We start from the raw sequence: 14,318 nt of genomic DNA on the forward strand, positions 1-14,318 counted from the left end.
AAATAGAACCAGATTAAGAGTAAAATGGCACAAAAGTTTTGCAAATGCCTACTTTAAATTCATTCAATCTTTCCTGACATTTTGACGGGCATATTCAATATATGTTTGTTGGGAGACTCTTTAAAAAAAAAAGTATAAAACTACATAATTGTTTTCTGAAAATTAATTTTGCCTTTACAACAAACATGAGTACTATCCATACTTCCCATATTACCTTTAAAATATTTATTTTGAGATCACGTGTGGGATCTAAACCAAAAGGTTCTTCAGGACTTGTGTGTTTAAATCTCAAAAAAGTGACTCATTGCCCCCTTACTAAAAGATTTTAGCTCTTCCTCATCTAAAGTTATGCAGAAACATTTCTTCATCCCAGCTACAGATATCTGGCACTAAAAAACATTTATGTTTAAATTATGAGTAAAGGAAGGTAGAACCTCTGAAAAAAGAGTGTACAGCCAAAAGCGTGTGGCACAATATTCCATAAAGAACATTCTTTACAGCAGGTATCAAACATGATACAAAGTAAAGCTCAAAAATTGCAATTAAAAATTGTTTCCTTTCCTCAAGAGTTCAAATAGTGCAGGTTTCCTTTGTACCTTTTTGTCTTAAAAAAACATGGTACAGCTAATCATTCTGTATGCCTACAATCTCATTTTGCACAGTAATCCTGTTACTGCTACTAAAATAAACCACACTCATTATAGCGTTAAGCATTTTTCTGTGGATAATGGTTAGCCAGTATTTGGGAAAAAGTCCTCAGTCCCAAGGAGCTTCAGTAGCTGAAATTGGCAATTCAGTAGATGGCACTCTTCTCTCTCGGTACAGAAGAAAATGCATTGGGCATAGTGCGATACCTTCAATTTGAGTCATTAATGGTCACTACACTTCTTTTAACTTGGGTGTCTTCATAAAGTGTAGCTAAATATATGCCTGCTTACATATATGACCATAGGTGATTTGAGCAAGATGTCTGCCTTCATCATAAATTGGTATTGTAATTGTTTAAAAGTAGCGTTTTCAGTTAAATGCATTACTATGACTAGTGCTGTGATTCCCATATAGGTATATTCATGTTAGGTAGAATGCTATCCAAAATCCTCAAAAACCTCAATTTGTAAAATATTAGATTTAGCAAATTCCTTGGTTCAGCTAGGTTTGCTGAATGAGATTACAGAAAAACACATGTTCATGTACAAATTATCAATTAATTTGCTGAATGTTAAAACAAGCTTTAACATTCGGTAGATGAGAGAATCAAGTTGCATCAGATACATAATTTGCAGAGGTCTTGTTAAAAAACCCAACAAAACGCTACACCTTAACTTGCTCAAGTTATAAAACCTTGACAGTCTGATTTTTAGGAGTTTGCCCATGAATTATTTAAATTACCTAGTCTATAATGCAAGCTCTAAGCCCAAACCTATAGGAGGTTAAAGCACAGCTTTTAATTTCTGCTTTGGATAACCCAAACTGCTGTTGAATCAGGTGCAACACCTGCACTCTTAATACTCCCTTCATACTTGCATTGCCCATGAGCTGGCAATGTAGAGTGGGAAGCTGCCAGACTCAGAGAGCACAACCAGCAGGCTGAGAGGAGTAGAATGAGGGAAATGGAAAAGTACCCTGTGAAGACTGGACTAGAGAAAGACGTGTTTTGCTCTTGAAGAGGAACAGAGGTTAACCCCACCTTTAGGTAGGGTAGCTTATGATACAGAAGCTACCATAAAACTCATTTACAAGTTTTGGGAAGCTACACCTTCATAAAACTCAAACATGGAAAAATGCCCACTTCTGGACTGAGGATGAGACTGACAAGCACTGCTGATTTATACAGGAGCTCAACACCGTCCAACCACCACCTCTACCAAATCTGAACCCAGGAGGGAGCAATAACATGAGAATTGTCTTGCGTCATTCTTGCAAATCTACTGTAGTACTTCCATATTAAATTTTGGAATTTAATTTCAGGACTTCTAAGTAGTCAATTTAGCAAATAATTTTCTTACTAGAATCTGAACTTCTAATATTACCATTAAATTAGATTGTACAAGTCTGTAATCAAACCATTTTAAGTGTTAAAATCCCAACAAAGTATTATTCAACAATAACATATGTAATTTCTTAATAATTCCCTGATGCATATAGTTTTAAAAGATTAATCACTTTCTGCTTAAATGGAGAAATCAAATATTGTACTGGCATCTAAGTCTTCTTCGCAGAGTCATGCTGATTAGGCTCCCTTTCCCCAAGTCTTCAAGTTTTAGCAGTATTACATACCAACAAGATTTCTGGGAACTTGAATAAAATCCTCCACAAATTCCAAGTAACTTCTAGCCTTTTTTACTGCATCAGCAGTCTGGAAATGAATTTAAAAAAAATGGAGTTTATTTGTGAATATATGTTAAAAATAAAACCTTGTAGCAACAGCTGCAAGTCTTCCAAACGTCAAACTTGTTTTCAAAAAGAGAGGAATAGAGACAAGATTAATGTAGTTTTGAACTAAATGTTAAAGAAATAATTAAAGTGCCCAGAAACAAAATTCAGTAGCAAAGCAAAGCATCAGTAGTGAATAAAACAGCTTTTTCCATGCTATTTTAAGACATTTTAAAATACTATCTGCAACTTATGATAAGTAAACCACAGACATAAAATATCTTACAGGTATATCTTGAGGCAGTTTCTGGTAGACATTAATTGGGAAAAACCAGCTAATTATATTCTTTCTTGAAAATCAAGACAATTTTCAAATCTAGAATCCGTTTATTAAAAAAAAAAATCAATATCCATTTATAAAAAACAATATAATAATTATCACAAAGATTCTGTACTTAAAAGAAATAAATTTGTAAGAGGTCCTACCAGCATTCATAAAAACTTCAGCTTACAAGAATACTATGTTATAAAGAAACTTTAGATCATGTATCTCATTTCATCTGACTTTGCAATGAATGATAATCATATGGCTGTGATTAGATGGGCAAGCCATAAAACTATAGCTTAACCTCTGCATTTTCCTCTAAACTGCTTTGGAAGCATCCAGTTTTTCTCCACAGAAACTGTGCTACCATCGATAATTTCAGCAATTAAAATTTCTTTTGCCATTTTTAGCGTAGTTTTTAACGTGTAATACACTATTACATTTCCCAGAGGACTACATGTGGAAAAATGGGGAAGAAGAAAATGAATTTTAGATTCGTTTGTCTCTTGACAGTATCTAAAGATTATGTCACCTGATAAAGATAAGACATTTCCAAGGTTGAAGAGCAATCTCTCCACAGAGCTTTACAGGCTCACTGTAAGCAGTGACTGGCTTTACAGCCTTTTCCTTAAGAAAGGTGCACTGATTTTTCAGAACAGCCTAAATAAAACAGCCGTTAGAAGTTCTCTCCTCTACGAAGTTTCTGTTCTCTTACTCAGTATTCAAGAGAATGGAAAGAAAACAAAATCAGTCACAGAACCTTTGCTGTAACAGATCCATTTTGCATGCAAGTCTTAATACCGAGTACTGTTTGCAAATACACATTAATCCTCAGTGAATAAGCGCTGCCAAAATGACAAAAGTAGCTACTCCTCTAGGTGTGCACACACTCACAAGGCTTGCCCACCACACAACCCGCTTGTATCTTCAGGAAAGGGACTCGCTGCAGAAAGGCTGGGAGGCTATGTTCAGAGCACAGCTCTACAGGAGAATCTGGCAGCAGTCAGGCAAACTGGGGATTCAAAGGAGCAAGAGCACTGCAGGAAGGTATAGGAGCATACAGACACAGCACACCAAGCCTGTTCAGAACTGGCTGCAGGTAGGAAGTTTTCTGTTTTCTCTACAAAAATTCTTCTACTTCTGTTACTCTCGTCTTAAGCTTGACAGGAAACTAAGCCTGAATAACAAGCACCTTCAGACAAACTCTCTCCTGTAACTGCAAGACAAATTACACTAGTGCAACCTGAACTCTACAGTGATCGCTAAAATGGCGTACTACACTAAGGAATCTGTCCTAATCATACCACCTCTACATTGTAAGTAATATTACAACTAAGGCACTCTCCTTCCAGAATGCTGGTTTCTGGCCACAGTTCATCTACCAAGATAGGATAGTGGCATTAGTTAGTGGGAAGAACTCCTATAAATGCTATCTTATAGTTTTATTATTAAATGACAGAAATTGACAGTTAGTTGAGGCTACACAGATGCTGAAAAAAGAAACAAAGCTTCAGATTAGCAACAGCAAAAGTGCAGAATTAAGGAACAAATATCAGCATCTAGTCAGTAATGATGGCTTTTGAGCACAGTTTCCATTTTACACTAATGCCTCAGCCCTTTCATCTGTAATTTTTTTAGGCAACACGTGAAATAAAACTACCACCAGCTCCTGCATCTTTCAATCAAATTAGGGAAGTCCTAGAAGAACAAAAAAATTTATAAACCTCTACTTCTGGCAGAGGTCAAAATGACAGCAAGAGAAACGTGGGCAAATTGGATTTCACGATAATGAAACAAGCAATAAAGCATGGAAAACAGATGAACAGGAAGTCATTGGGGGGAGCAGAGGCTATGCTGCATACTCAAAACAACTGCTAAAATGACACAAACTTCAACACGTTAGCAATTTTTCACCTTCAACGAACTCGACAAATAGGACACAATTAACTAAAGAGTTCACAACATCCTGCCTCAGAAGTATGTTTATCAATTCTTTCTCAAATAAAGATGAAGGAACAGTGACTGCTTTCACAGAAGCAGAGTCAGGATGAGAAAATAAACCACTGCCAGTAACAGCAGTTCTCCAGTGCACCCATATGCACATCTACCCTTTCCCACAAGCACTCAGAATTTTTGTGCAAGTACAACCTGGATGACTCATTCACACCCCAACATGAGACAACATATAAAGCTGATTTGGACAACGTATTCTCAGTTCCTCACAGTCAGTAATTCAGAAAAGAAAAATAATTTCTCTCTCTCTCTCTAAAAATCAATGTGCGCATGGATTAAAGACCTCAAAGAGTTCCAGCTACTAATAACTACCTTTCTAACTTTGAACGACAGTCTACACGTCCATTCATGCTTTGGTTACTTCACATAGTAGCCCATACAATCAAGACACGTCCAGGTTACCTGAAGTCTCTAACAGATTAAATGCAGGGTATTTTTCTAAACTCAGCACTATACCTTTTGCAGCAGGATAGTTCTAAATGAGAGTGTCAAACAAGAACTGTATGGCTGCAGATTAGGGAAAATGTTTTGTAACAGTCACTAACGTAGATCTAGTGGCTACATGCTGGTGGAGCGCATTCCTATTACAAATGGTGGATCTGTCTCAGGAGTCTCACAACAGTGTCTGAGACAAGGTTTCGAAAGTCTCTCCAAAGACCTGGTAGCTCTTTTAGTCCTTCCCTAATGGAAAAAACAAAACTACCTCTGGGAATCATTCGAAAAGCCTCATCCCCATGCAGATAAAGACAAAGCCCTCCTAAGTCATGGCAGGGAACAATGCTTTTTCCATTGTCATACAAGTCTTTTTTCAAGAAATAAAATAAAAGGCATATTAGTCTCCTAGTTTAAATGGAACTGAGCTCATAAAAGCTCTAAAGGGAAAATGAGTTTTCTTGTTTTCTCCAAAGAGAAAACAAGAAGTAAGTGTCTCCTGAAAAAGCCGGGATAGATAGGATCTTGCTATCCTTCTATCCAAAGGAACAGTTATCATACAGTTAAGTATGCTAAAAAACTAGTATAAGGAGGAAGAAGCTCAAGTGTTAAGAATTGCACAAGAATTGAATGCAATTCAATTTTGCCAGTAATGAATGCCTAAGAGAAACTTTGCTGTTTCTGACAAGGCTCTCCCTCCCGGGGAAGCACAAGATTTCAAAAGTAGGGATAGCCACTCACTGTCCAAACTCTGAAGTTCACAGTACTGTGGTCTTCGTAACAACTATCACAAGCAGCAGTTCAGGCAGAAGGGGAAGGGTCTTGGAATCAAAGTGGTCTTGATCAGACAAGGAAAAAGCATGAACAGCATCCCATACAGTTTAGCTTCCTTCTAATCATACAGATTTCCGTTATTCTTTAAAATTTATCTCCCTGTTCCTTCCCTCAAAAATTCTGGCCCTGAGCAACACTGAACTTTTATTTGTATGCAAAACGTTAGCTATGGGAGACCCTCAGACCCTGACTACAACGTCAAGGACACTGGATCTCTACTCCCACACATCTCATAGCCTAAAATTGTCTGTCCGTACATTCAGCCATTAGGGCCTGGCTGCTTGCCAACTTCAGCTGAAAAGAGGTAAAAAGAGTACACAAGTATATGCAGATGTTGAAGCCCTCATCACGTGGAGTATTTAGGTTGCCTGGCTTTTTTAGAAGCAGCTATCACTTCTAGGAAGGACAAGGCTGGATGTGCCTAAAGGCATTTTTATTTAGAGGGCATCTGGTCTTTATAATCATGGCTGTGCACTACTCTAAGAGGCTGCTGACGGTCATAACCTTTCCACAAGTTTCAGCATCGCATCATTCACATTAAAGAGACTGAAACTGGAACACACTAGACATTCTGCTGTGTTTAAACTCGTCCAGTTCGTGAACTGTGAGATGTGATTTACTAGTAGTACTAGGTCAAAGGATCTGTTGCCATCCTGATACCCTGAAGTGTTTAAGGTTTCCAAAGAAAGGACACAGAACTTCAGAGGTACTGAAGAGTGCAGAATTTTGTCCTCTCAGCAATATCAACTTCATCTGACCCTTGGATCACAACCAGGTTCTACTCCTGACATGCATGAAGCATAATTAAAGACCACAGACTCCTGAAACAGTAGACAACCAAGAATTTCTAAAAGTGTTAACACCAGAGACTCAGGTGTTAGTGGCACCTGTAGAGTTGGTAACATGGGATAAAAACCCTGAAGAAATGTTCTGACAGTGCCCCGGTGACAGTGGCATCTTTGTCATTGCTCTTCTGCCTCCTGAATGGATCATTGTTTTGGTCCAAAGACCAGCTACATTTCAAGGCACTTCTGAGATTTAAAGCACATCAGGTAAGAGTCGCACAGATGGAATTAACTCGGAGCAAACCAGTATTATTTTGCCAAAGCCAGCATAAAATTGCCAAAATAAAAGGGTTAGAAGCAGCAGATACAGGCTTTAACACATTTGGCTAGGTTAGAGGAGCAGACACCACGCAGCAAAACACACATGAACTAGAAAGGAGGGAGGGGAAGAACCAACAAGAACAGCATATACAGTCTGAAGGAAAGAAAAAAAAAAAATCTGTGATCAAGTAAAATAGCAGCAAATTATACCTCTCAAGTTGACTGAAATCTACAGTGCAGTTATAGAATTTGTGCATCAGGACATGGATTGATTAGGACAGAACACATCTTACGGAGGTCACCACTGCAATGAAGTCTTGTGTTTCAAATACATGTAGTACAAGCTGCCACAGTGTGAACATGCATATAGACACTCAGACAACTACTCAGCTATTTCCAGTTCTTAGTTCTGGGTACAGCTCTCACCACTCTAAAGGCAGACAGAGAATGAAATGCTCATCAGATCCATACAAAGTCTCCCCCTTACCTCTCCGTAGATTCTGAAAGTACCAGTATCCTCCTCGAGTTCTATGGCAGTAACTCCTGGAACCTTTCTGGCTTGTTGTATGTTACTGCCATGTGTTCCTATTGCAAGTCCCATTAAATCTTCTCTGACTACAAATTCCTCATGAAATGCTGCAGCAAGCTGTTTTGTGCACTGAAGGAAAAACAAAGTAAGACTCATCCACGTGCACTCAATGTAATGTACAGTTATGTGCTCAGTTTCAAGCAACAAGAATTACAAGCTACGGCTTACTTCTAAGTGTTTTGTAGCTTCTTCATTTCTTGACATAAGCATAAGTTTGGTACGAATGCTGCGCAAATGCATGTCACTCAGTATATTCACTCGCTTCACTGTTGCTTCACTGGCAGACTACAAAAGAGAAGGAACATGAAGTTTCATTTTTTTAAGTGAATCCACATTTCAAGGATAAATCAGGAGCCTATTTAAACTAAATCATAATCATCATCTGAATTTCCAGAACTTACATGGATATTATTCCTTCTCAAAACAAAGCATGAGAAATTCAGCACCACCTCGCAAACCAACAATTTTCTGTTCTCACTCACAGCATACATTTACACTAAAGATTTTGCTGCTGGATATACACAGTAACCCTTTCCTCTTGATGTTCCCCAGACAAACAAATTAAATATCATTCTACCATAGACATACTTGTCACTCACTGTCTGAATGGCAGAGCTAAGGAAACAAGCAGGAAAACACAATTCTGGAGAGTGAGGTTCAAGTGGGTACCATTAAGTAAATAGAACTGTGAAGAGAAACTAATGCTGGGAAAAGTCTATGTAATAAAGAGAAAACCGTCACAGAAGAATCTAAGTGAACAATTCCTTAATGGCTATGCTGAACTGGTGCAGTTCAGCACCAGTGTCAAAGTGCACAGTGTAATACAGTATGGGGGTAAATCTGCTGCCCCAGAGCACAGTTAAGCTAGAGTTAGCTGCGCAAATCAGTGAACCACCACTCAGTTGTGGATGACAAAAATCATAAAAACAATCAGACTGAAAGCTGCTCCTAAATTTAGGCTGTATGCAGCGCAGTCCTTATAGTCCCTCCAAAAGGCCTACCCCCAAAGGTTAAATTTAAACACATCTACTTATAGCACATCTCTCACAATTTACATAGCTTGACAAGTTAAACCATTTTCCATACAAATATACAGCTGGCTATATACTTCCCATAAATAATATACTGAAAATTCATGCAACATTTACATAGAAATAATTACTTACCAGTATTATTAGTTGAGCAGTTTCAGCATGATAAAAAATTCGACATGCTCCCACAGCTTTCTTGAAATCTTTATGTGCATTTTCATTAGCACACCTGAGAAGACAAAATGATTGTTATTTCAACAAGCTGCATCAGAGCAGAACATGTAATATCATGATCAGAACCAAGAACGTTTCAGAGTAGTTTATGGCAAAGACTGCTCAGAAACTGGCAAATTCCCATTCTCCTTAACATGGTTCCAGAGCTTATTTCTCTGTGGACTGTATGCCATCATGGTTATTTGGCAAGTCTCAGTACCAGAGGCCCACTGTGAGTGCATCACCTGTACAAGCCTAAAGCAACACCTGAAGCTCCCATCTCAGAACTTGCTTTTTGTCTCCAACTCAAAAGCTCAGCAGGGATCCCAGTCAGTAGTTTCTAAACCAGCTACTGCAGCCATAGCCACCCTTAAGGTTCTTCATGGACCTGTAAATTTGCCTCTAAAATATAAGCCAAGTAGGGTTTCCCCCCCCTCAAATACAGTAAATGACTTATTAAAGTGTGCAGAGCTACTCACGCATCTCTCAGATCTTCAGGAACATCCACTGCGCACTTGAAAAAGGTGTTCTTTTTGACAGTTTTATTTTGATTCACAGGTCGGAGTCGTTCATAAGTGACAATTTCATTGTAAGTGGCATCACAAGCAGCATATTCAATGACATAAAACTATGGAAGAATTTTTTTTTTTTTTAAATGGTAACTTCAGTAAGGAACAAAGACATAGTAACATTACCAGCATCACCAAGAAAGTACAAAATATGAATATACAGACTAAAACATAAATCTGAGTTGATATAATGCTACAATTATTCACAAATGAGCCTGGACATATTTCAGCACCCATCTGATACTTCAGTGAAGTCAGAGCACCATATCAGCATAATTTCAGTCCCCCACAAAAGCACCTTTTATTGATTTTTCTCATGCTCATACCTCCTCAAATATCTGCTTTAGTCCAGTTCAAGTTCCAAAATTCTAAATGTTTACTGGAGCTCTAATTCTAAAAAATACCTAATAGAGAAGCAAACATAACAACATAACTTATTCTTCACTGAAATATCTGCTCTGCAACAATTAAAAAAAAAAAAAAAGAGACAAATCCACTGATTCAATGGGCAAACCACCTGTGAATCATGGAAGATCAAAAAGACCAAATTTTTATTTTCCTTTTGATACACACTATCCCAAATTTAGGAAGGCAAGAGAACTAAGAAGATTTAACAGCTACCAATAATCTACTCCTACACTTCCACCCAACACATGAAAGCATAAAGAAGCTTGTGTGCAGAGTTTTCCCCCAAGCCTGGCTTTGTGTTAGGGAGGCAGCCTTCTCCTGTCTTCCCTTCCACCTGTGCACAATTTAGGAGTGCAGCAGTACTTTCTCCTCTTCCTCCCTCAAAGCTAGTATCCATTTTTGTCAACACACACAATTTACTCAAGTATCAGGAAAAAGTAAATCACTAAGGTTGTGACATACTTTTCCACATGCTATTTTCCAATTTCAAGCTTTAAGTTTAGCTTAGGTGTTATCCTAATCATATAAAGCTGCTTTGAAACGTATCACAAAACAAGTTAAGTAATAATAATGAAAAATAAATACTAAACAGACAACTAAATTTAAGAGAACTACCACCCTACGCTTTAAAAAATTAACTCCTGTAGTTAAAGATAATTCTGGTTATCAGAACAATCACAAAGCTAACTATTGTTAGATACATGGGTTGTTTATGAATTTCACATTTACTTTGAGGAAAACAAATGTGAAAATAGAACAATGTTAAAGACTGTACAAAGAAGCCAAAATTGAACTGTGAGGTTTTTTGGGGGGGACAATTCCATAAAATAACTAATTTGACAATGCTGTATAAAGATACCAGCCATCTGAGGATGAAAAATCATTTTTTTTTCCTGTCAAAAATACTGGAAAAGTAAGAACTGGATAAAACTGCATTTAAATTCAGAACTAAAAATTTTTCTTTCACTACCTTTTTTGAAATAAGCAACATAGCAAGGTAACCGATAGTAAAATTCCAAGTTTCTGTGATATGTAAGAGAAGCAGATTAGCCCCAAATGACAAATTCTATCATTTAAATCAATTTGTCTCCTTTTCTCTTGTTTTCTTAACAAGCTGTTCATCTGCAAGGATCAAGACACAGAATCTTCCTCTGATAACTGTTTATCCCCACCTTGCCCTCACAGAGTTTTTAAGCAATACCAGAAATTGGACAATTTTTTTTTTTTCTCAACCCTGTTTCCTTTGGTTTTAGGAATCTAATACAGAAGTCAAAACTCAGGACCCTTCCTACTACAAAGTTAAATTCTCTCTCTGTCATTTCACAAAAAGCTTTAATGAGACTGTATCAGACCCTGCCATAGCTCTATACACTTACGTGTCTGAATCTACAAGTTACTTTGCAGGTGTAACTCCAAGAGTCAATGGTAAAACACAAACCTGACATAAGTAAAAGCAAACCAACTAAAGCAGTGTCTTTCTACTACACTCAGTAGAAATACATACACAAAAAAGAACCCATAGCAACACACATGGATAGCTGCTTAATTTATAGAGTTTAAACACTGACTTTAACCACAAGTGTACTGCTTTACTTAATTTTTAGCACCAAGTTCCATTCACAAAGTAGGAATGTTAGAAGTCCTGTTCTTATGCATGCATACAGTCCTCCAAGCAATTTAACTACTAATAATGGAAGTGACTTGCTCAGCTATAAAAAGACAACCCTCAGTTGTGTAATGCAGCATGGGCCATTCCAAAGTGATTTCAACTTACATTTCTGTTTTGTCATGTTTTTGTATGGGTACTACTTTATTCATAGTTTTTCCATCACAAAGACCTTTTATATTTACTGTATTTAACATAACAGCATGAAATCAGTAGGTTTTAAAATAATTTACCTCTCCTTTCATCATTCGAACTTTTGCCAGCCACCAGCCACAAGGTTCTTGGTCATTTGCTCTAGAATAAACCTGAAAATGAAAGTAGTAAGAAACACTGAAAGCACACACAGACATAATTCACTTGCCTGCACGTATAATGAAGAAAGAACATCCCAACTTTCCTAATTTTTGTTAAAATGGAACAGTATGCTACACAAAAGTAATTTTTGTATAAATTATCCAGGCACAGGCTTCTTGCACAGTTTTTTTTATTATTTTTCATTACAAGGACTGTGAATGGATTTCCTTTGCATACGTTACTGACAATTCAACAGAAATTTCTAAAGGAAGATAAAAACCTTGGCTCAACACCAATTGAGGCGATTCAGGGACAATCCCTCATTAAATTCAAACACTGTCTTCACACATAGAAGTAACTCCATAATAATATTTTTGTTTTGTCACTGGCTTACTTGATATGCCTAGGACTACTGAAATGAACCAAGTCATCCTGTGACTACACATTCCATATTTAACAAACACTACCAAGTTAATGCAAGATCAGATATAGAACAGATGACTTCCAAAACTTTCAGTTTCCTCATCTTCTGTAAGTTTCATTTACTCCTTATACACTTCTGACAGGCCAAAGTCATTTGCATGCAAGAAATTTTGCAATAGCAAGGAGGTAGAAAATAATCCTTTACGTTTAACCTCTAACAAAGCCAACACGTAACATGTTTTTCAAAGAAAATAACAGAAAAATCCAGCACCTATACTACATTGTTTCTTAGATTACTAGCCCAAAACTATAATGGTATCCTAAAGAAACTCATTAGTTTGATTTTAAAGACAAGTAAAGTGAAAAGCAGAAGTTAAACTAAGTACTAAATTACTAAAGATACTACAATGAGCTGGAAACAGAAAATGCACCTTTTAATTTCCTGGCTTAATACATCATTTCTAATTAACACTTTCTCTGTAAAACAGTATCATTCACACAATTTCCTACCAGATTGTACCAGATATTTCATCTGAGTTAAAACTTTTGTTATTAGAAGAGCTTTATTACATCTTCGCATCAAAACATTTCCAACAGTTACATTCCAGATTAAAAATGGAAATTACCTAGGTTTGTTTTAATTCTGAAACATTCTCAGCAATTTTTAGATTCTGAGAAAGTTCCATTGGTAATTCTGTGAAAAAAATTAAATGTTACAGTTTCACTGAGAGCTTAATAAATCCATTACTAGATACATGCTCCACTTTGAATCTTCACTTTGCTAATGTACTTACAATCATCATCGCCACCTTGAGCAGACAATCAGTTAGGTACCAGGACAGTTCATTGGGATAAACTCACCTCCACTTCATCTCCTTCACCAATTTCTTTCTTGATATCAGGGGGTGGTGGTAATCTGACTTCATTAAAGGGTACCTGGCGCTCTGGTTGCCAACTGAAAGTTGAAGAGATATTACACATTATTTCTAGAATTTTCCTGTTTTCTTAGTTTTATTTTAGAACTCTGAGTTTAATTAAAACTCACTCTTTCCATATAATCAAGCCTGTTTCTTCACTGCTAAAAAGCAAACCTTACAAGCAAAGGAACAAAATAACCCTGTCAAGACAAAAATAGTATCTGGAAAGATATTTAATGACAAAACAATTTTTAAATTAACTTAAAAATTTAACTTGACTGGGTTGACTAAATGGCTTTCATAAAACCCCAGTGAAAAGATTGTTAGATGAGGTACTTACATTTCTACTGTTCCAAGTCATAAAGCCTTTACACAAATGTAAGCTTATCTTTGCATGAATATTTTTGAACCATGGGGTTCATCCATTTCTTCACCTCATACTTAACATTTCAACTGCTTACCATTAATGCTTTAAGTATTCTAGGAAAATCTGACTCTGATCATTAACAAAACTTCACAATTCTACCTACAAACTTGTTAACACTCCCCAGTAAGTGTCTGGCAAGCAGCTTCAGTTCAAAACATACCTTTATAACTGCTTATCAATACCAATTACTACTAGGCATGTAAAGTTAAAATTTTACCTTCTTGTACAGAAAGGCTACTTGTTTTACCATAGCTGGCTCTACAAAGCATTTTACTTGTGGAAGCGTATATTTTAGGTGCATTTTGTGAAGACTACTGGAGCAATTCACATCCTCCATGTTCTCCTGAAATTCCTTTTCTTTCTACTCTGTGAATGTCACAGAATACCATCAGCTGTTCCTCACTCTCTTATTCAGAAACCCAACTGAAGACTCTGCACAGGTTGAAATAAAACCAGGGGAAAAAAACACACCAAAACCACCCTTATTAACTTAGAATATCTGAGGGACTTTGATGATATCTGCCAAAGCATTCCAACATCCATCATTTATGCCCATCTTAATCAAAGTTCACATCAGGTACAGACAGAATCCAGAACCAACTTGTAACAGTAAAGATTACTGCAAGTAATTTGTTTTGCTTACTTACAATACACGCAGAGCAGCCCAAGCTAGTGGAACAAGTCTCAGCATTAAGAGC

General features: G+C 36.9%; 1 protein-coding gene across 3 annotated transcripts in view; it reads right to left on the bottom strand.

Moving 5' to 3' along the window:
* FXR1 (FMR1 autosomal homolog 1) overlaps window positions 1-14,318 on the bottom strand; it is a 38,599-nt gene that overhangs the window by 10,614 nt on the left and 13,667 nt on the right. For all 3 annotated transcript variants that reach the window (XM_076341309.1, XM_076341308.1, XM_076341310.1), the window contains exons 3-9: window positions 13,138-13,231; window positions 11,793-11,864; window positions 9,396-9,544; window positions 8,839-8,932; window positions 7,841-7,957; window positions 7,571-7,741; window positions 2,278-2,356 (exon numbers count right to left, since the gene is read on the bottom strand). In XM_076341309.1, coding sequence (XP_076197424.1) covers window positions 2,278-2,356; window positions 7,571-7,741; window positions 7,841-7,957; window positions 8,839-8,932; window positions 9,396-9,544; window positions 11,793-11,864; window positions 13,138-13,231 — 776 coding nt within the window. The remainder of the gene's footprint in view (window positions 1-2,277; window positions 2,357-7,570; window positions 7,742-7,840; window positions 7,958-8,838; window positions 8,933-9,395; window positions 9,545-11,792; window positions 11,865-13,137; window positions 13,232-14,318) is intronic.

Source organism: Aptenodytes patagonicus, chromosome 6 (genome assembly GCF_965638725.1).
Source record: "Aptenodytes patagonicus chromosome 6, bAptPat1.pri.cur, whole genome shotgun sequence".
Classification (NCBI taxonomy): domain Eukaryota; kingdom Metazoa; phylum Chordata; class Aves; order Sphenisciformes; family Spheniscidae; genus Aptenodytes; species Aptenodytes patagonicus.